The sequence below is a fragment of the Cupressus sempervirens genome, chromosome 3 (genome assembly GCF_028749045.1).
Source record: "Cupressus sempervirens isolate cs-2001-9-10 chromosome 3, ASM2874904v1, whole genome shotgun sequence".
In the NCBI taxonomy this organism is placed as follows: Eukaryota; Viridiplantae; Streptophyta; class Pinopsida; order Cupressales; family Cupressaceae; genus Cupressus; species Cupressus sempervirens.
Window position 1 is genome coordinate 538,151,687 of NC_143120.1, and position 23,821 is coordinate 538,175,507.

The window sequence follows — 23,821 nt, forward strand, 5'->3', positions numbered from 1 at the left end:
TTGAAAGGTTGTTTTTACCTTTCTGCTTGACCAATGCACCAACTACATTCATGCACCTAATCATGACATTATATTAAACTTTTACCAACTCCTTTGCCACGATTTACTTGAATGATATTATCAAATTGAACCAGATTTAAGAGGAGCATGTACAACACATCGTACCTATCTTAACCACATTGTGTCAACACAAATTGGAAGCTCATTCAAGAAAATGTACACTATAAGTATATAACGTACACCATTCAAATAGATTCAACATTTAGGCCTCATCATTGACTAGGCTGTAATGTCCCTTTTTTGGAGCAAGAAAATAACACCTATTGGAAGCATTTGGATCAAGGTTGCCTACATAAAAGATAATCAGCAATTGATCAATCAAGTTTAGGACCAAGGTATGTGAAGCAATATATCTTACAAAATTTAAGAAAAAATCATAAATCTAAACAGATAGAATAATTGTCTCAAAGATAGGACAAAGAATGCTCGACAAAGTATCTCTTTTTGAAGGCTTGTTAGTGTCTAAAGACCATGGTATTCAGCATATAGAAAGAATTATTAGGGTTGGACTCATTAAAGAAATTGAGGAAAACTATATTTTTTAGTAGACAATATTGTGTTAAATGCACAAGACAACTAAGAGGGGGGCGAATCAATTGTCCATAAAAACTTAAAAATCTTCTCTTGAATCAAATCCACAAAAACTTTTTTTAATCCTTAATAACAAAATAATGTAAACATGAAAGGAACAAGTGAGAATCAAGAATCACAACACACCATACACATTGAGATGCCAGATTTATGTGGAAACGAAGAAGATTAATTCTCAATTATACAACATTTGTTAAGATGACACCAATTAAGGTGATATTTACAAAGAATGCTAAATGCAAGAAAAGGCTCACTACTTGAAAGAAAGCTCAATTTCGAAGGGCTCACTACCCAAATGGTAAAGAGTAAAAGAAAAAAGATCCATCACTAGTTCACCTCTACAATTTGACTAAAATATGTGAAGATATCTTATGATCACTACACCTAGTAGGTAAAACATGAAAGTCTACACTGCATGTTGTGACACTTCACACTTATTTCCATGCATACAAGGAGACATATTTTCTTTCATAGATCAGATCCTTATCACGCCAACTCTGTCAACAATTCATCCTTACTACACCTAGTAGGTAAAACATGAAAGTCTACACTGCATGTTGTGACACTTCACACTTATTTCCATGCATACAAGGAGACATATTTTCTTTCATAGATCAGATCCTTATCACTCCAACTCTGTCAACAATTCATCCTTACTACACCTAGTAGGTAAAACATGAAAGTCTACACTGCATGTTGTGACACTTCACACTTATTTCCATGCATACAAGGAGACATTTTTTCTTTCATAGATCAGATCCTTATCACGCCAACTCTATCAACAATTCATCCTTTATTTATACCATTCTCACACTTGCAAAATCTTCCAAATTTGGCGAAGCATCTTAACCAAACAAGATTTAAATTAGGTTGGTACTTAAGCATTCCCATAGTGGAAAGTAGTGAAAAGTGGACCACATAACATCTTAACTAGGACCAAAAGATACAACATACACATTGCTCTTCAATTTACATTTGTTGGTGCTTGTTATGTGAAAGTGTAACTACCTAAGGATTGCCAAACTTATAAAAACACCATTGGACTTTGAACACACGCCTCTGAAACACAACAACTCGCACCATTTGAACCGAATGAAAACAAAAACATAATAAGAATAATTCCAAATTTGTAACACAAAAAATCAACAAGCATAGAAATGTAGAGCATGAATTTCTCGCAGGAAACTCTACCAAACACTATTGCACACTAGTGAACACCAATTCCTTCAAACTATGATCCAAAAAAAAAAAACCCAAACCAAATACCTATAAACACTGCTTAACAACATATCCAATCCACATAAATAGATTTCCAATATAGAAGATATGTGGAGTGTAACTCTCATTGTCACTGCACAAAAAAGCATAACATCTACAATAAATAGTCACTAATGACAAAGAGACATGTTGACAAAAATGACAACAGAGACATGCTGACATCAATGGCAACATCAATAACACGTTCAACTTCTCATTCTGCTTTAACTTGCAACAATCTCCTCCTTTGTCATTGATGGAAACACATCAACAATAGCAACTTTCTCATGCCTAATTCTCTCCCAATAACAACTCTCTCATGCCTAATTCTCTCCACCTTTGATATCAATGGAAAAGGAAAAACCCAAAGATACTTTCTCATTTTGCTCAGCTCAACCTTAAGAACACATGCTAAATTAAAAGTACAGTTAGCTCTCCCCAGAGGAAGCCTCCACCATTAGTTGAGGTTTAGATTGTACATAGAATCCATTGAACTAAAGTATCTAGTTCTGAAATGGAGTGGCCATAACTTCCAATTTCTCTCATAGATATTCAAAAGTATCCTTAGAAAAGCCTTGGTAAAGATGTAAGCAATTTGTTCTTTTTTAGACACATACTCAAGTTTTGCCTCATTTTACAAAACTTTGTCTCAAAAAGTCATACCGGATTGAAATGTGTTTTGTCCTTGAATGCAGTAGTAGATTCTTTGAAATATTTATCGCACTAGTGTTATCACACAAACAAGAAATAGGCTCATCAAATAGTATTCTAATATCCTTCAAAGTTTGTTTTATCAATAATATTGTGTACAATAGGATGCAGCAACAATATATTCAGCTTTTCTGGTAGATAAAGATATTGAGTCCTATTTCTTGCTTGACCAAGCAACCAACAAGGGTCCAAGGAAAAATGCACCACTACTTGAACTTTTCCTATCAGCCACACAACCATCCCAATCAGCATCATATAGCAAATCAGAGTAAAGTTAGATTTCTTGGGATACCATAATCCATAGCCTTTAATGCCTCTCAAGTATCTAAATATTCTTTTCACGGCAGCAACATGTGTATCTCTAGGATTTTGTTGGAATCTAGCTACAAGACAAACATCATGCATGATATCTGGTCTTGTATAATAATCCTCCAATCATTAATCTATACCTACTCTCATCAGTCTTAAGAGGTTCAACATTCTTACTCTACTTACAACTAGTAGCCGTGGAGTACATACCGGTTTAGCATTATCGATTCTAAACTTCCTCAACAGTTCCTAAACATATTTTGATTGTGAAATTAAGATACCACCATCTTTTAGATTGGCTTGTAAACCAAGAAAGAAATTTAATTCCCCAATCATTGACATTTCAAATTCCTCTTACATCATTTCCTCCCAAGAATATATCATCTACATTTACTACAACAATCAAGATTTCATCTTCTTCAACTTTAAAATAAACATTGCTATATACGGTACCTTTGTTAAATCCTTCTTTCAATAAATACTTGTCTAGCCTTGGATGCCAAGCTCTAGGAGCTTGTTTCAATCCATACAGTGCCTTCAATTTGCAGAACAAATCCAGCATGTGTGATAGTTTGAACCCTTTCAGTTGCTTTATGTGTACTTCTTTCAATTCCCCATTCAAGAATGTAGATTTGACACCTATCTAATAAGCCTTTAAGTCTCTATGTATTGTAAAAGCCAAGAACACATTGATTTCCTTCATTCTTTCCACAAGAGCATAAGACTCCTCAAAAACTATCCCTTATATTTGTGAGCAGCCCTTGCACACAAAGTCTTTCCTTATTTCTTGCTATATGTCCATCTTCATCTAATTAATCCCATAATACGCACTTAGCTCTCATCATTCTTTTTCTTGTTGGCCTTGAGACAAGTTCTCAAGTCAAATTCTTTTCAGTCTGTTCCAATTCTTTTTTCATGGCTCTCATCCAATGTGCATCCTTGCAAGCTTCTTTCACAATCTTCAATTCAATTTTAGAAATCAAGCACAAGTTCACTTGTTCTTCAACAACCTTACTTCTTGTGACAACACCTTTGTTCTTTCCTTTCTGAACATTGTGTCACATAAAGTTATAAACTACTTAAAAAAGAATTGCTCTTGCTTTTACATTAGCTTATTTTTCCCATTCTGCTTCAGCAGTCAAAGGTCTTCCAAAAGGAGGATAAAAACCAGTTTGAATAACCTCCCAAATTCCATTCTTCAAAGTTTAGAAAAATGCTTCCATCTTGTTCTCCAATCAGGAAAACTAGTACCATTAAATATCAAAGCTTGAAAATTTAAGTTTTTTGCCATTTTAGATCTACCTCAAGCGATTAAGCTTCTTATAGAGGAACCCAACTCTGATACCAATTATTGAACACACTTTGGATGCTGAGGGGTATGGAGGGGTGAATGAGCATAAACCAAAACTTACTCAATAATCTCCACATAAAACAATAAGCAAGTAATGAAAAGACCTAGCACACAAACACTCAAATTTCATACGTGGAAAATTCAAACTAGAAAAAACCACAGTGAGCACTTGCCCACAAAGAACAGTTTACTGATGTACAGATTTGATTATGAGAAATGGTAGGAACTCGCTACTTAAGACTTGCAACCAGAGGCTCACTGTCAATACAACAACAAATACAAATTAAAGCTCATTGCTCTGGACTTGCAAACAGAGGCTCACTACAAATGTAGCAAGATACAACAACAAACTTGTGCACCCCCATCTCATTGTCTTATGAATAAGGAACGTACAACTCTTTGCAAGAATAAAGATTCATCTAACAAAGAAGTTGATCTACATAGCACTATTAAACTTAGCAACACCTGATACTGCCTTTTCTTCATCACCATTGACACTAAACTCTTCTCTGCTAACTCTAGATCTTCACTAGTTCACATATTGTTCACTTGTTTCACATCTTACATTTTTCCAAAACATAAACATTACTTCTATACAAGATAGTTCATTAGAGGTTACAACAATGTCGGCCATGCCAAAGGGATATTACAATTTAAGTTACAAGTCAACCAGGCAATAGAAAAGTGCAATAAGGTCCTATTCCAAAAGCATCTAAACGAAAACATAGAGTGGACCCAAATGGATAGAGATAAACATTACATACACAGGTCACACATAACACAAATCCATCCAGACAAGAAATAATCATTAAATGCAATAGTCTAGACCTAATCAAAAAATAATATCCACCCTAGGAGAGAGAGGGACTGTGAACACGTTACACAGTGTCCAATGGCCAATCCACAATTAGCGGAACAACTAAAGCTATCCCAAACATGTAGAAACACGCTGGCCAAAGAATCACGTAAAATGTCAACTGAATCCCAACCTCCACAAACCACAGTAAGATCCATACTGGCACATGCCAGTAGTCCACAACAGAAGTTGTCACAACATATCTTCGGACCAAAATTGCTGAACAGAACTGTAAAGTGAAATAACATAGTTTCTAGAACACTAGGAACAATTTCCAGATAATTAAAGAATGCCACAACCAAGACCAAAACCAATTTCCAGATAATCGAAGAATGCCAAATCAAGACCAAAACCTTAGTCCATCTGCATAAGTATTGGCACACCTTCAAGCCTGATTTTTAGAGTAGAAACCTTCTGAAAAGCACAAAAAGAAACCTTGTTAACTGCAATTGCAAAACAGTGAAATACGATGATTACTAAAGCACAAACATCCGGACCACAAAGACTTCTAAATATACGATTGTAATGCTGAAGCACTGCGAAACATTATCCTCACAAGATACATAACCATCTTCCATTGTCCTAAAGGTATAACTATCTTCCACAACACTAGAGTATTGTTCTGAAAAACATAATGTACTATAAAACATTATGCTGAAAAACATAATGTACTATAAAACATTATGCTGAAAAACATAATGTACTGTAAAATATACGATTGTAATGCTGAAGCGCTGTGAAACATTATCCTCACAAAATCACAAGATACATAACCGTCTTCCACTGTCCTAAAGGTATAACTATCTTCCACAGCACTAGAGTATTGTTCTGGAAAACATAATGTACTATAGCTCTAAACACATACATGCCTTCCACTGTTCTAAGGTTCAATACACAACCATATTCATCCAAGAATAGCATACATCCAGACCAAGGTATTTGAGAAGCACAAACAAATCCAGAAAACAGTGTTTGACATCAATGTCAACAGACAACCAAACATAAACTTCCAATATTTTCATTGCAACAAGTGATTTGTTTGACTATTGACTTCATATATCATTAATACTCACTCCCCTTATTTCCAACTTCCTTATTACATGATTGTTGCATTATCCTTCCTCTCCCTCTTATACTTAATTGTTGACTTGTTGTCTTGGTTGTTATTTCATAATGATTGACAACTGATAGATTGTATTAAATTTGATGTAGACAGTCTTTATTCATATAAGAATATGACCTTCACCCTTAGATATATTTCCTCAATGTTACTATAATGGCCAATTATACTTACTTTCTATATTTTGAGATACATAGTTGCCTTGTAATTATATTATATTACAATTTATTATTATATAAATTAACTATTATTGCCTTGTAGATACATAGTTACCTTGTAGTGATATGTTTGACTATCAACTTCATATGTCATTAATACTCACGCCTCTCATTTCCAACTTCATTTTTACACAATTGCTGCATTTTCTTTCCTCTCCCTCTTATACTTAATTGTTGACATGCCACCTTGGCTATTAATTCATGATGATTAACGACCGATAGATTGTATTAAATTTGATGTGGAGAATTTTTATTCATATAAGAATATGACCTTCATCCTTCATATTTCCTCAGTGTTACTATAATGGCCAATTATACTTGAACCAACCATCTTTTTGCATTTTTTGTCTCTTGAGATCATAGTAACTAGAATCGCCATGAAATCGCCTGAATCGCCAGTTTGGTGATTCAATTCATGGCTGCCAATTTTTTATGAATCGCTGAATCGGTTTAGCAATTTCATGCAAAAAATCGCATGAATCATCTCTAAAAATCGCAAAAAATCAGTTGCACGGGTGGGGAAAAAGTCCAGTCAAAAATTAATAAAAAAAACTTTTTTTTTAATTTTTTTTTGTCTTTCCTCTTTGATTTAACCCTAAAGGGCCTTCTAATTGTTTAGCATGAGTAGAAGAGAGGAAAAGTGGGAGAGAAGAAGAGAAAAGAAAAGCCATAAGTTTGCAACCAGCAAGAAGGAAGAGCACCAAAGAGATCAAAAATCCATTTGGGGAGGCCATAAGATTGCATTGTGAGCATTAAAGAATCAATAGCAACACTCAACTCATTTTCAAGAGGTAAGTGTTGATATTTTTTTGCATATTAGTCTATTATTCATTTTTTGTTAAATCTTTTTAGTTTTCATTTGCATATCTTGAATGTTTTTTAGTTTTACTAAATTGCAAAGTAGGCTTTGATGTTTTGTTTATTAGTTTGAACTTTGAAATTTAGTTTGAGGTTTTACTTGAATTTTCTTATTGCAGCAGCCTTAACTTTCATTTTCCACAATGGGTAAAAAAGATGAATGTTGGAAATATATTGAAGACTTTCCTAGAAGAACAAAATTTCAAACGAAATGCATGTTTCGTAAAGAAGTAAATTTTGGTGGCATTTATAGATTCAAATACCACTTTGCTGCTATAGCTGGACATGATATTACAATTTGTACTAAACATACTACTGAGGCAAAACGCACTGCCATTAGAAAAATATGAATAAGAGGAAGTAAATAAGAAAAGGCAACTTGAAGGGTTAAGGGCTTGATGGAACCCTAATTTTAGTCTCCATTTTTATGAAGATTGAGAAAAGATGGGAAGACTCCTTATATGGAAGAAAAGAAATTGAGGGAAAGCACAATCACACTCGAAATTGATCCTGTTATTCAATAATCAAAGATTTTGTACAAAGAGCTTCAAGCTTGAGTGGATTATCAAAACAATTCAAATATTACCAACTCCTTGAGAGTTCATGCATAGTTTTCTTAATTCATACAATACAATCAATACTCTAAGTATCTCATAGATACTAAATAAAAGATAGATATGACAATGATGATCAAGCACTGATCATATGCCCAGTATCTAAACAGATATATAATTTTGCTGATGCAAAAGCACAATGATCAGATTTAGATGCAATAATTATAGTTGCATTATAATCATCTTTGAGTATTATTGATGAAAAATACTCCTCACAGTAAGAAGAATGCAGTGACCTTTTCTATGCTGAAGTTGCACTATAGGTTTCTCTATTGCCCAAAATCATCTCTATATATTAAACTGTCAGTAAATTAGTGGTAGTCGTCAATGAAGAAAAAGTGTAAAGTTGCAATTTGAATTGCATATCCAGCCGTCCAAGCACTTATCATTCAAGACAAATCATATATGGAAAATAATACGCTCAGCATACATCAATACATATCGTGGCTTGGGTCTAAGGAGATTAATACTCAAGAACAGCCGTCAGATTACTTGACATAAACCTTATTTGTGTATGCAGATCTGAATTTCAAATATTTGGAAGAAGCTGACACAAATAAAATATATTGAACCATATAGATGGTGCCTAAGGCAGCAAGGGCAGAAATATATAGTTGAATCGCAGACATGAAGACTCTATTCACCATTCTCACCCAACCTCGCCATTCACTTCTCGGTGGCCAAAAGCACATAGCGATGGGCATCCCGACAGCACACTGAAGACAAAAGTTGCATGGAGGGCCAGAAACAAAGAGCCATTCAATATCGAGAGCCACCAAATTGGAATGATTTGAAGTTATCATCGGTTCCAGTATGCGTCAATGGTGAAGTCCATGACAGGAAAGATTGCCTGTAAAAGAATTAGTAATAATGTTTTAGCCTACGGTATAAATTAATTAAAGGTTTTAAGCAACGTGCAATCATATATTATGCATCCAAAGTGACTTATATACTATTGCAAAGTATAGTTATCGCAATCAAAGACAAACTAAAAGTGCAATTTACTTAAAAGAAATTATTGTAAAGGTGTCGTTGACTACTTGTTTAATATTTGAAGTGATGTGATTAACTAAGGAGAGAGTAAAATATATTTCTAAAGAGATATGACCATTCATTTGAATAGTCACAATTTTAAATTGGAAAAAGATATAAGTAGCGGAAGAATATTGAGAGGACAAAAACAAGACATATCCGAACATTTTATATTCTCTCAGGAGAAAGTATTTCATATTTTTTATTGTATGGAGGAATAATGGGCTTATTATGACTTTGTAATATAAATTCTATTATTTTATTTTAATAATAAAATAAAATGTTATTTGTTTATTATTAAATGCGTGGAGATTTAAACTGCAAGTGAATCGTCCTTTATAATTATTTTCTAGAATTTTGTATACAATTTTAAGTATCAAATAAGTGAACAAAATCATTTAGCATTTTAAATTTGATCATCATAGATATTATGAATATTAAATTGTCTCCGTATCTGTGTCTAGTTTGTCTCCCATAGGAGTTAAAATTCAATCTGTACTAATTTAAGATTGCGTACTAATTGATCTGTCACATCTTGATTATTTAATTGTTGGCAGTAAAGTGTGTAAAACATTATAAAGTTGTACGTGATAATTCACTGAAGTTGACTCTATTGCCCGAATGAGCAGAGGCACTAGTCTTTTTATTATTGAAGTCAGAAAATCTATATGTTCCTTCTACAAGCATTAAATTAATCATTATTCAATTATACAAAACATTCAACTATTACCTAGCATCCAGTTTTCACTTTATTGAGTTTGAGGATTTCGCCAGCTAGAGAATTCGAGAAGTTTAAATTCACTATAGAAAAGCCTTGAACCAGACAGTCAAAGTTTGAGGTGAAGGTTTACCCACCTGGGTGTAGTGGAGCCTGAAGTGCAGGGGAATCGAGAAGTATTCCTGTTCGTTGGCCAGAACTGATTGGGAAGTCATATCGGAGAAATGACAGGCTCTTGGATTTCCAATCTACCTTATTGGGAACCAACAGGGCTATTGGCTCCCATGCTGCCCTAGTTGCACCTGCATCCGCATCCGCATCTGTAGGTTGTGTTGGAGAGGGTTCTTCCAAGCCTCCTTTTTGTCCCAGTGCTAGTGCTCGTGCTAATGTTGATGCTAGTGCTAGTCATTCTTATACTAAGATTGAGTCCAACCTATTGCAGCCTAGAGTGCGAAAGAATAGATTGGATAGTTACTTTGTGCCCCACACTACTCCTGGCTCACAACCCACACTTGAGGGCATGAGTTTGAACAAGGAGATGCATGATGCTGCCAGAAAAGAAATTTCCAAATTTTGGTACTTTTGCAACATTCCATTATTTGCAGCCAGGTAATTAATTCTTTTTTAATTGTTTTCTTTAAGGTTAAAGTAAAATTTTAATTACATCTACTTGTTTTATGATCCATTGATTAATCATAGATTCACTTGACAAGCTTACATAATGATTTGTCATCTAAATTTCTAATCATAATCTATTTGTTGACAAAGCTCCTCATTGGCAAAACATGATAGATGTGGTTCTTATTTGTGGTTCGGGGTTTAAAGCCCCAACTGAGACTGAGCTAAGTGGATACCTCTTAGATGAAATGGTAGAGGATATGAAGGTTGAGCTTGAGGACCACCAAAAGGAGTGGATCGAAAGGGTTGCACTATCATGACTGATGGTTAGATGGATAGGAGGAATAGAACTCTCCTCAATTTTCTTGTTTCCTGTGGAGGTGATTGATCATTCTACTTTCCTACATGCATTGTGAATTGTGAATCATGATTGAATAATTCAAATTTTGATTTTTTGATTGCTAATTTGTTGATGATCCATGATAATTCATTGTTTTGTAGGATATACCATGTTCTTCATATCCATTGATGCTTCCGTTCATATCAATAATGACACATACTTATGTGAGGTTATTGAGGAATTCATAGTAGAGGTGGGGGAACATAATGTGGTGCAGGTGGTGACGGATAATGTAGCAAGTTATGTTGTTGCAAGTAAACTTTTAACTTTTCAAGTTTTAAAAATAAATTTATTTGAATTTTGAACTTTTTCTAATTCTAAATTTCCTAACATGTTTGAATTTCTAATTAATTTAAAATTGTTGTAGGTAAGCTTTTGATGGAGAGGCACCCTGCCATATTTTGGTCTCCTTGTGCGGCACATTGCCTTGACCTCATGTTGGATGAAATTGGCAAGCTCAAGTGGGTCAAATCATGTGTAGAAAGGGAAAAAAATATGTGCAAGTTTATCTACAATCATTCATTCATCCTTAGCAAAATGAGGGACTACACAAGAGGCAAGGAGTTAGCTCGTCTAGGCATCACGAGGTTTGCCTCGAATTTCATCACACTATAGTCCTTGTTGACATCAAGGGCAAAATTGAGGAGCATGTTTGTTGGGTGGGAGTGGATTACATCTTCCTATGCTACGACCATTGTAGGGGTAAATGTGGTGAATTGCATCTTTGATGAAGATGATTTTTGGAAACCTGCTAAAGAAATCCTTGATGTAAATTTCTTACAATTTAACATTTAGTATTTAGTATTTAATAGTTATTATTTAATTGTTTAATGATTCAGTTTTACTTTTAGTTTTATATTTAAGTTTTGACTCAAATGTTCTTTTTACATTATATGTAAGTCATTGAGCCCCTTGTATCTCCTCTATGAACTGTTGATAGGGAGAAGCCCTTTGTGGGCTACATATATGAGGGCATGGATAGGGTCAAGGAGGCCATTAGAGCCCAATATGTAGGAGTGCTGGAGAAGTATGCCCCCATTTGGGAGATCATTGATAGGAGATGGTAGAATCAGCTCCACTAACCCATCCATGTAGTAGCTTATTATCTGAATCCGGCATTTCGTTTCCGTCCTGATTTCAAGGCGGATGAGGAGGTTGTCACTAGCCTATATACAATGATCCAGAGGTTGAGTAGTGATGAGGATAGCACAACTGCAACCATTGAACTAGACAAATTCAATAATAAAGAAGGGTCAATTTTCTCTGGCGGGATGGCCATAGATGCTCAGACAACAATACAACCAGGTAAAAATAATATAATCTTGAATCTTAAGTTTATGGCTTATAAGTTGTGCATTTTAATTTTTAATTTTGTAATTTTTAAGTTGTAAATGAGGCTAATTATTTTTGTTTTCCCTTATTTCAAATAGATGGTGGGAAATGTTTGGACCCACAACCCAAAACTTCTGAAAATTGCCATTTATATTCTGAGTTTTCCAAGCAACACTTCTAGATGTGAGCGCAGTTGGTCCATGTTCGAGCATATCCACACGAAGAGGAGAAATAGATTGTTTGTGCAAAGGTCAAATGATCTTGTCTTTGTTCATTACAACCTCCATCTTAGGATCAGACATATTTTGTGCACTGACTCCTCTCCGATCATTCTAGAGAAGAATGATCCAGAATCAAAGTGGCTCACTGAGGCTGTGGATCCAGTCTTCACTAAGGAAGACCATGAGTGGGTTGACTAGGTAGATAGAGAGGTTGAGACTGAGGTTGAGGTTGTGGCAGAGGAGGCAGCTAGAGCACATTCAGGCATTGGCAGACGCACACGTGCATGCACAAACATAGGCCCTAGTGATGTTGTTCATAAGCCTATCTTATATGCAGGGGCTATGGCTCAACAGTCCTCAAGGACCTACCTTAGACGCCTTTCTAGAAGGCAGACAGGATACTCAGAGGCTGAGGATGATGATGAGGCTTGAGCTAGAGCCTTGTTTTTTCATTTTGTTTATAGATACTAATAGACATATGTTTCATGGATCTTCATCTTAGATTCTTACATACATTTATGATTTGGTGTCTTATGGATCTTCATCTTACATACATTCTATGATTTGAATCATTATGATCCTATGATTTCTATTTACTTCAGCTATAGCCTACAATTTACATGTTACGTGTAACGTAGTTACGTATGTGATGAATTTATCATTTATGTTCTATGTTTATGTATGTTTACTTCTATTTGATGATATTATAGTGTGTTTAAGTTATATTCTATAAAGGGTGCATGAAATAAGTTTTAAATTGTTCAAGGGTTTTTTTATTTTGCCAATTAGTGGTCGATTCATGACTGATTCGCGATTCGATTCAGCCTTGCCGATTCCAATTCTCATTACTTAGCTTGAGATACATAGTTTCCTTGTAATTGTAATATATTATTATTTATTATTATTTATTTGTTTATTTATTTTTAAGTTTTTATATTCTTATTTTATTAATGTTATTTATTGTTAAATCCTAATTCAGAAAGGGGACATCACATGGAAATTCAACTTAGTCTTTGTAATATCCCTTACTAGAAGACTACCACTATCCAATGATTAACATACATTTCTATGCATTTAAATCAGACAGAATTAAGAAACAATTAATGACTCATAATACATTTAACAATTAACGACTCGTAATGCATTTAACAATTAACATACTTAAGCCCCAATTCTTTACTTCTCTCCTAAACATCAACCTTAAGGAGAATGGGGATTTACTTGTCATAGGGCACTTGGACACCAATCTACAAATAGGCTCCCTCAAGGCTTCAAGACCCTATCCATATCTCATCTTGGGATTCACCTACCTTGTGAGGATTTACCATGCCTCTCCCTACAAAACACCAACCTATCCTCTTGAGGAGCTATAGCAAGTGATGAATGGCTAGTATATTAATATCTACTGTATATATATATAGATAGATAGATAGATAGATAGACACACACATATATATACGTATACAAACACACCCACATATATATATAAACATAACAGTAGCAATGTGTAAAATTATACTTCCTAACAAACGAGAGACCAATTATATCAGTCTTCTGTTTGCCTTACAGCAGTCCGATCTGCTGCATTTATTCAGATATCTATCTTTTAATCTGATTGATTAAATGTCTTTATTCTCTCTTCTTAGATATTCATCCTTATGGATTAAAAGAAGAGATAAGTGTTCATTCCATTCCATATTGATCCTTATTTTTGTATGTCTCTTTGATGATAATAAACACAACCTTTCATATAGGGTCCAGATTATACCTCTTTGCTAATAACAAGTTTTCATATGATAAACTCTCCCCTTTATGAATTTTAATCATTCCCTAATGAGGATGGCTGCTATAATAATATTAATTTACTTCATTATATCTATTGCTCCTACTATTGTCCTTTTGTTGATCTGATCAGATATTCTAATTCTGATCCATACTCTTCTTATCTATTTCCCCCATACCTTTCCTTCACAATCCTTCACTCAAATTATATCTCTTTTGCTAATAGTTATAATTTGAAGGGACACAATATTTTATAAGGAGTTACATATCTTTTCATAAATATTAACAAATGAATTTACTATTCCAAACAATGGTAATCTAATGAGATATAGGATTTTTCCTTCTTCTGCCTAAGGAGTCTACTCCAACAGTATAATAATTTCCAAGGAATCACACACTTCCTTAATACATAAACCAGAATACTTTAACAGTACTAGCCAATTTAGTCACCCATAAGTTTCCAGCAGCCGCCTGTCTACCAGCGATGCTTTATGTGCTCTCTCTCTCTCTCTCCATATATTTATTTATTTACTTATTTATTTTTATTTTTTGAGTTCTCAAAACTGTGGTGGCAATCTTTAAATGCAATTCCCTACAGCAGCACACCTTATCATGAATAATACAAATCACTCTTGTAATTCTAATCGCTGCCAACTTACTTGCAGTAATTCCTTATTGTACTTCAATGAGTAATAGTTGTTGGTTAATCACACGTGCTCTGTCCTTCTAAATAGCAATAATCTTATTCTCAAATCTTTAGAATACATGATAGATCCCGGTATATTTAGTGATGAGGAGTGGCTCAACATTTATTGTTATTTATGTCAATTGGGTAACATCAAATTCTTAACTCTTGGTTAATCTAACTTGTTTTATGTACCAATATGTCTGGGCTGGGATATATTGGAGAAACCGTCATGAGATCATTTCTAATCAGAAAAGAAAACTAGTTGAGTTGTACTTAAATTATATATACTATAATTTATTATTGTCTATTTTTATATTTTAATTTTATTATAATATAAAGTTTCAGAAAGGGAGCATTGCAGATGTGATAGGAATTCAGGTTGTCCAGATGAGCTCTGCTGTGTTGCCAAGAGAATCAGAGGTAAAGAATGCAATTCAATATTTCTAAAATTTCAGAAGAGTTAGTTGTGGAGCCATAACTTGTAGAAAAGAAAAGGCCATATGATTTTTCAGAAATGCAATTTTTAGCTATAGCTGTCAATAGCAGGAAGCTAGTGTTGGGAGAATTCTATTACTAGATTTCTTATTTTGACAAAAAAAAACAATTAAGTTTTTGATATTTAGAGATTGATTGCTTCCAAGCAACCTACTTTTGACAAAAGTTTAGTTAACTTACTTTTGTAATGATCTTCAATAAATTGCACGGACATGCAAAATATGTTGACTAAATGATTGCATGAACATGCAAAGTTTGTCAAAACTTATAAATGAGCACTATAGGCACAAAATTTCTAGAGGTGAATTTCTGCTACAATAGCTGCTGAAATCATTGTTCAGACTCTCAGAGTTGAATATGAGAATAGAGTTGTTATAATATACATGAGTTTATTACTCATGTGACTTTAGGTTACATTATGTGTGACTCGTTTTATGAATTGAATGAAGGCTAATGATGATTGCAAGCTTTGTATTGTGATTGCTGTTAATTAGAATACTGATGGCAAGAGCATTTATGTCCAAGTGTTTGATTTGATTCATAGAATCAAGTTTGATCTTCAATTTGAAGGCTTCTCTTCAATCATGATTATATATAACTTTTGGTCTCTAAATATCTAGCCAGAGATTGTATTTACACATTAGGTTAATTGTATTTTTAGGTCATTTGAAAAAGGTATTTTCTTTGTAAGTGGGTGAGCTATTTCAGGCTTGTGTTGATACCAGGGAGCCAAGGATGGTCCAACTAAAGCTTATTGCATTGCATATTTTAAATCCCAGTAAAAAAATCTTGTGCACATTGTAAGAAAGTAAAGGCCTTGTCCATAGTTCAGTATTTAAGGATTTTTATTTAAGCCTTTATCTTACAAGGGAGCTTCTCCTTCTAGTTTCAAGAAAGGTTTTTCCTCACATGCTGTTCCGCTTTGTATTGTCCCAAACGAATTAAACTAGAACAAATCTCCAATTAACTGCCATTTCTATTTCATCTCTATATGAATGATTATATTTTCTGGTAAGGATTATTACATTGGTTTGACCTATTTTGTATATAAGAGGCACAATCTTCTGGCTAGTGACTTATCTTTTTTTAACCCAATAATTAATAGATTACCACGTTTCAGTTGTTTTCCACTAGAAAATAAGTTATACTATTACATTTATCCGTCAGAACTTATTTTTAATCCTACTCACAGATTCCGTTGACTAAGCATCTACCTTGAAATAAGATTCTCCAGAGACAATGAAGACAGACAGACCTCAAGGGATATTGCACCTCGACCGCTCCATGTCATATGAATACAATGTCGGCCCAGCGCTGCAAACCAAGGATCATCCCTCCTATTCTTACAAAATAAAGCATTGGTGTTAGAGGAATCTTTAATTCATTTCAAGGCATAGTTAGTAGATAATCATGGTACACTAATATAGGGAAATAAAAGTACTAGAGATGCATTATGAAGTTCAACTGGGACTGGACCTGTTTGGACATCATTCTGATAAGCTAACTGGTATTTCCTGGCATTGTCTCATTTAAGCATACTGCCCATGTCATAATCCCCACAACAGTCTGACATAGTGTGTAAAAACTATACTAATGTCTTGATTACCAAAGATAATATCATAAAGGTAATAGTTTCTGCAGTTAATAAGTGAAAATACTACCATTGTGTCTTTCAAGTGTGAATAATTTGCAGAATGAAAAGCGCATCAAAGTACAACATGGCATTTCCAATGAAATGAACATATGTGTACAAGGCTTACCAAATCAGTTGCAACTTGCAACCAAAGAAATATGACCATTTTTAAGAACTTAGAATTTAGAATACTCAAATTATCTGCTTTTGTTTGGCAAATTGGAGGAAAATTATATCAAACAGAAAGTGTGGAATTAGACTAAATCAGGATATGCAATTAAAGAGAATACTGCTAATAAGATATCAAAGCAAATACTAAAATAATTTCTTCCCGACAAATATATTTTTTAAATGCTTTCTTCACTTTTGTTTTAGCACACAAAGCCTCCATAGTCCCAAGGCCCCTTTGGACAACTTCACTTTCCCGATACATATTTTCTATAGTCATTATAAAATCATTTATTTTCCATGAAAAGAAGCAGCACTTAAATTCTGTCAAAACTATTACAAAACCACCCCCAATCAGTTTTATATGGTCAAATTTTTGGATTCATTGGATAAAACATAAATAACAATGTTACATCCCATAATTCCTTAAATAGCAACAATAAAAAATCAATATATACCTCTTAAGTTTAAAATTTGATATACTTCTTTAATTTCAGTTTGAATAAGACATTATGTGCAGTTCATGGTGGACTGTACTTGTCTTCCACATAAAACATTGACTGGGCACTATAAGCTACCTTTGGCAATTTAGAACAAAACAATATACTTTTACTAGGAAGAATAAAGTGAATTTCATCCACGTTAATTAGACAGAAGAGTCAGGACACTACCTCAGAAGAAACTGATGAGTCAACTCCCCACTGGTTATAGCACCAACAAAGAGAGAGGGATCAAATCCTAGTTTTTTCATCTTCTCCATTGTTACCCACGAACGCCTTGAAGAATTACTCACGATAACCATCTGTGCACCAGAATATGCCAGCTGTTCCACTGTCCAATCAACTCATTAGAGTGGATATCAGGTTTATAAAGAGGTTATATCTTAATTTTGAATATATATTTCATTAACACAATGCAAATCAATTTATGTAAGTGGTTATAATCCTATGAAAATCATCTGTCAGTGAACTAATAATCAATTTATTTGGAATATGCTGATGAACTAATTAAATGGAATTCAACTACAACAAAGAGTCAAACATTCTCAGGTGGGCTGAACATACAAGTTGCAACAGCTCCTGGATAAGGTCTCTTCCCATCATGAAGGACTCCGAATTGGTCCAGAAGCCAAGCCTGCCTATGCATGAGACATATTCAGTAAACAATTTTAGGTGGCAGAAAGAGTTTGAATTGGCGGCTTTATGACTGAATTACTGTCTAAGCTAAACTTCAGATCATTTCAAACCTCAAGCAAACTTAAGTAACGAATAGATTATGCAACCACCAAACTCAAATCATGTAGCAATTAGAATGTTTCTTAGAAACTTCATTTTCTTAATTGGGGACCAATAGCAGTCTGCATAAGCCGATATGAATTAGAGTCTGACTCACACACCACCAACTTCAACTAAATCTACATACGAGAAAATATCTGACATTTTACATCAGATGCTGTCCATTCAAACCAACATTCTGTAGATACATAGCACCTTACTCTATCTGACAATCAAATGAATTCAACATTGTTGATAAGTGCAAAAAGAAGATCATCATGTTATAGATACATTAGAGCTTACTTTATATTATTTAGTTTATTAGACTACCATTTTTGGTGATGTTTTAGGGTTCCTCTTTTTCAGAAGTTATTTCTAAATTTTAAGAGAGGTAAACTAGCCATAACACTGCATTATAAGACTAAATTAAGGTTTAGTGTTAGTAACTGACAATAGTCTAGTGAGTAGAGAATTAATTATCTAGATCTACTTAAAGGTGAAACTCGGTTAAACTCAGATCTAGTCAGTCAATAAGTGCATGTAACAAGCTAATTTTCCAACAATTTAATATAAATAAAAACACGCCACTTTCCTTAATTTATATGCATGAAAGATAGTCACAACGGCCACTTTACATAATTATGTGAAAAGGATTAACGGTTACAACAGAAATTAACTGTACTCTAGTTAACTATTCATATTATTAGAATGAAAGACAGTTTAATTCAATTACTTAATTTACCATTTGGAAAAATAAGATCATAACATTAACAACTAACTGACCATACTTCAGCAAAACTTTGAAAAATAAATACATAAGTAAAATATCCGGTAAAAGATGGTGACATGAATGCAGATCCCTTTGTGTTGAGCAAGTCCTGGCATTAGGAGAGGAGAAGCATTGTCAAGGGCTTAACCTGTCGACTGTGGAGCCTGAGTATCCCCACACAATCTCTACTGGGAAAAGTCCTCCCTGCTTGGGATTAGGCATGGAACACCCCTATCATGCCACTGAGCATCTTGGTGTTAGAGAGTCAACTCACAGCCGGCTAGGCTGTGAATACCTTTCATCAACCCATCCATCCAACTACAAGCTATCCTAACATCCAGTGATAACAGCAGCATATCAAGCCACTAAACCTGCCCTGGCCAGGGATTGGACACTATGTGCTCAATCACCCACCGCTCAACTTGACAACGAGAATTGTACCCTTGAACCTCCATGAGCTGACTTCGTTTGGTTTGCTTACTTTTTTTTTTTTCCAGTTTAGTTTAGTACTGATTATCCACCTTTTATCTTGCAGCTTATATTCACATAAATCATTTGTTATCTGCCTACACCCTTCATCTTGACCTTGTTGGTCATTCTTGATGAATCTTGGTGTGGCTGTCCATTAAAGTCTGATTACTACAGACAAGTTTTTCTCTGCCCAACCTGGGCTTATGACACACGTATAAAGAAAGGTTCATCGGCATTTCATAAATTTTTACCTTTGACTCTCTCTAAGGGTGCCTCTCCTTATCTCAGAGACATATGGATTATGCCTCTATATAAGAATTGCACAGTACTGAATTGTTCCTCTTTTAATTTAAAATTCTGAAAAAAAAGAATCATATAAGGCAGAAGAATTCAAATTGATTTTATGTACTTTAACAATCATCTATGCAGTCATAGTAGCCAACTTTGGACCCTAGTCTGTCTGGCTCTATTCATGTCATTAACATTTATTTATGCTAAGTGCTTAAACTCAGAGCCTAAAATCAGAAATAAAGAGAGATGTGCAGAGAGAATGCACGACCTGGCTTGCGAACAAAGGTTTGGTCACTCTCAAATGCTGGTAAAAACTTGTAATGCTTGGCACAGCTCCTTGACTATAGAATATCAGGCCTCTAGCAATCGTAGGTGTGATAACAATCACCAATAAGAAAGACGCAGGTAGGAAAATAATCACCAATGCAGGTAATTGCAAATATAATCAACGTCGCTATGAAAGCAAATCACTGATATGAACATGGCTAAAATGAATGCAATCATAGATATGAATTAACGGCACTGTGAATGCAAATCACTGATATGAATAATGGCTAATATGAATGCAATCACAAATATGGAAGTGTTCACTGCTATGAAGGCAATTTGTAGGTATGATAGGAAAAGCTTCCGCCCAAATGTATGCACTATAAAAACATAAGCTCTCCTGAAGGGAGTTATGTGCAAAATAGAGGAAAGGTAGTGAAAATGGGAGTTACATTCAAGAGTCACGACAAGAAGGCCGATATTAACACATGGCCACTAAAGCAATAACATTATAGGCCATTGGAAAAAAATAAAAAGGCCAGATGGAAGAAATAGAAATATAGTCCGATGGAAAATAAAATAAAACTTGTCATAAAATGGAATAAAATTAATAACTTTACTCTTCATGTTTTATTATTATGGTATCTGTCATATTTACATATATACATGTATTATTCCTACATGTTTACGTTATATTTACATATATATTGTATAACATATCTTGTGTATACATTATATTTTAAGTTTACATATACCTACATTGTGTCATATTTGAATATACGAATACATGCATACATATATATCTATGTATGTATGTATGTCTATCAGACGGATTGACTCGCTCCCTTAAGGTAACATTTGTTCTTAGTTCATTTGTTTTCATTATTTTAATAAGTGTATTGACCCGTTTAGCTCATGGTGATCTCTTGGTATACCCTTGCTTGCTTAGTCCAGTTTTCACTTGACCATGGCGGTTTAAGACTCGTACCTGTTAACTCAGAGGTAGGTGGTGCCTTCATGCCCAATTCCCTCTCAGGGAATGCTCCCCCCCTCATCACATTCCTCAAAAAGAGGTTTACCATGGTAATAACATATTTCCCATTATTTAATAAAATCAAAATCACTATAAAAGTAATTATATTAGCTATCCATTTCCAATTCACATAACATCATAACAGTTAACCACCATTCGAAGTTACCATGAAATTATAACGAATAACCACCACTTCCATTTCACATGAATCCATAACAAAAAACTAATTTAACCAATCAACTCAATTTTGCATGAAGTCACAACGGCTTTAATAATATTTCATAATTAAGAAAATATAGGGATTTAACAGTGCATATGGGAAGATCCAGTTAGAGGTGATTTTGTATGTGTTAGTGGTCTGTGAAGTTAAGATGGATTCAAAGTCACTACACTTGGATAGTGTAACCTACTGATTGACTGTAGTTTACTGTGTGACTCACAATCAAAATTGAGTTGCTCCTTAAGGAATCATCCTTCTTTGAGAAATTATACCTGTCTTTTGCACAGCAGAACTCACCATGTACTCGGTCAATTGACAAACAAGAAACTCACAGACACATGTGCAACCTGATTTTGGTGAGTCCACTAAGGCAACTCATTACAAGAGATCAGTGAGTCATCACCAGTCTTGTCAAACACAAATGTTGAAAAACATAGCGAAAAAGTAGGAAAAATGGGATCTTTGCTCTTCAAAAATGAATTTAACCCTCCTCACACTGCATTTGCTTAACAATCAAACAATTATGAAGATGATTCAAGGATTGAGATCACGCAATTTTTGGAGTTCCAGATTAATTTTTCTTTTCTTTTTTCCCAAGCATTTTATTTCATTCTTAAAGGCTGCATTTACACTATCGCAAACTATTCAAAACAGTTTTCATGTTGTTGAATGGTATTTGCATTTTATTATTGTCCATTTCAGAAAAAAGAAAAAACTGACAGACCTATCTAGAGCAGAGCTTCGATTTCTCAAAAAATAGAAGCTTGTGGCTTCCGTCCATATAAGCAACTCTTCAGTTGGCTGTCACCCTCTGCAAATATGTGTGTAATATCCTGCTCTCTTCTTTGATGAAACCTCAAAACCCAACCTCATACTGCCACTGCATATAGAGTCCAATGGTTAAAATAGTGTTGTTAAGCTTGAGGGCTGAAAGTTTGCCCGCCTTCTCACAATAAAAGAACCTTCAGAATCTAATGATTTATTAGGATTCTGAGCTAATAAAGCCTCTCAGGTGACCAGGCATTCAACTGTTTTCAGTTTCATCTTTGCTTACCCAGGTTTCAAAGATATTTGAAATATCTGACCAAAGAAGTTAAGGTGATTCCAAGAAAATCAAAACATCTAGCTCACAAGAAAGGCAATGAACGTATCCAGTTAAGCCTCCTTTCAGCTCGTGTTTGAAATTTCAGGGCTTGAAGGATTTGACACATCTGACATTTTTTTAGCATCTCTTTGGCTATGTTAAACCTCTCCAAGGACCGGTCTATTTTTTTTATGATTGAATAATTTTTTTTTCTTTTTATGAATTATAATTCGAGGGAAAAAGCTTATTTTTACCAGTTTAGGCTTTAATTAATGTATGGAATCATAAAATGTTGTTTTGCTTCAATTTTAATATTATTTACTTCATGTTCAAAATGATTTGAAATTTGAATTGATGCTGTTGTGTGAGATTTAAAGCATCTTTGTTTAATTTCAAGTGTTCCTTTTTATCCTAGATTAAAATGTTTTTGTCTAATATTATAAATGTTAGGTTTGCATTTAGCACACAACAGCATTGGGAAGTGGAAGCTCAGCCTTTGGAGGAAATGACACTCCTTGGAAGCATAGCATAATACAACCAACCATGAGGACTATTACTTGCAACTATTGAAGCTTAAAGATGAGTTGAGACAGTGATTGCCACGGCCCACCAGTACCACCTCACACATTATATTGGCCAAATGTGTCCTGACCTAGCACCAAAGGTAGAACATGAGATGAAAGTGGCCCTTCTACCACTGGACCAAAAGAAATATGAGACCAGTAAGGAATAGTAGTAATCATGAATTCTCACATGGTGAGGGAAGCCAAGGTGGATATAACAAAAATTGTGGGCTTCAATTGTGGTCCCTCTATTCACAACACATCTGCTTCATCACTTGCAGGATTTGTCGTTCCATGAAACCACATGGATCACAACCTTCACTTGATGGTACATCATGGAACAAAGAGAAGCACAAGGAAGTAAACGTGACTTGTGCTGAATATTGGTTCTACAAGAATCTTCTTTTCAACATTACAAAGAGCTCGATTGGAACAATTAAATCATAGCGTTGACAGTTGCAAGAAAAAGTAAAAGGGTGCGCTCTACATACAACATAAGTGGGTCGCTGCTCCAGAAAGCAATCACAAATCCAAAACATAAAAGGACCACACCAATAGTTGTGCAAGAGTGGATTACACCATACTTTTGTACGAGTGGACAAAATGAAAGTGAATTCCATAAACCTCTCAAATAAGGTAAAGAATGCAAAGAACATGGGTATAATGTTGGAGGAGACTTTGTTAGTGGTGGACATTAAAATGTAATGCAAGTGGTCATCGAGAATGAAAAACATGTGCTGTCACAAGGAAACTACTACAAAAGAGGCACTCCACAATTTTTGCACCTAATGCCTTGACTTTCTCTTCGAGAGCATAG

General features: G+C 34.4%; 1 protein-coding gene across 1 annotated transcript in view; it reads right to left on the reverse strand.

Annotated features, from left to right (window-relative positions):
• Positions 1-23,821, reverse strand: part of LOC149567535 (uncharacterized) — a 47,078-nt gene that overhangs the window by 10,599 nt on the left and 12,658 nt on the right. Inside the window, exons 2-5 of the mRNA XM_089816649.1 lie at positions 22,082-22,158; positions 18,097-18,170; positions 17,704-17,863; positions 16,487-16,568 (exon numbers count right to left, since the gene is read on the reverse strand). Coding sequence (XP_089672775.1) covers positions 16,487-16,568; positions 17,704-17,863; positions 18,097-18,170; positions 22,082-22,158 — 393 coding nt within the window. The remainder of the gene's footprint in view (positions 1-16,486; positions 16,569-17,703; positions 17,864-18,096; positions 18,171-22,081; positions 22,159-23,821) is intronic.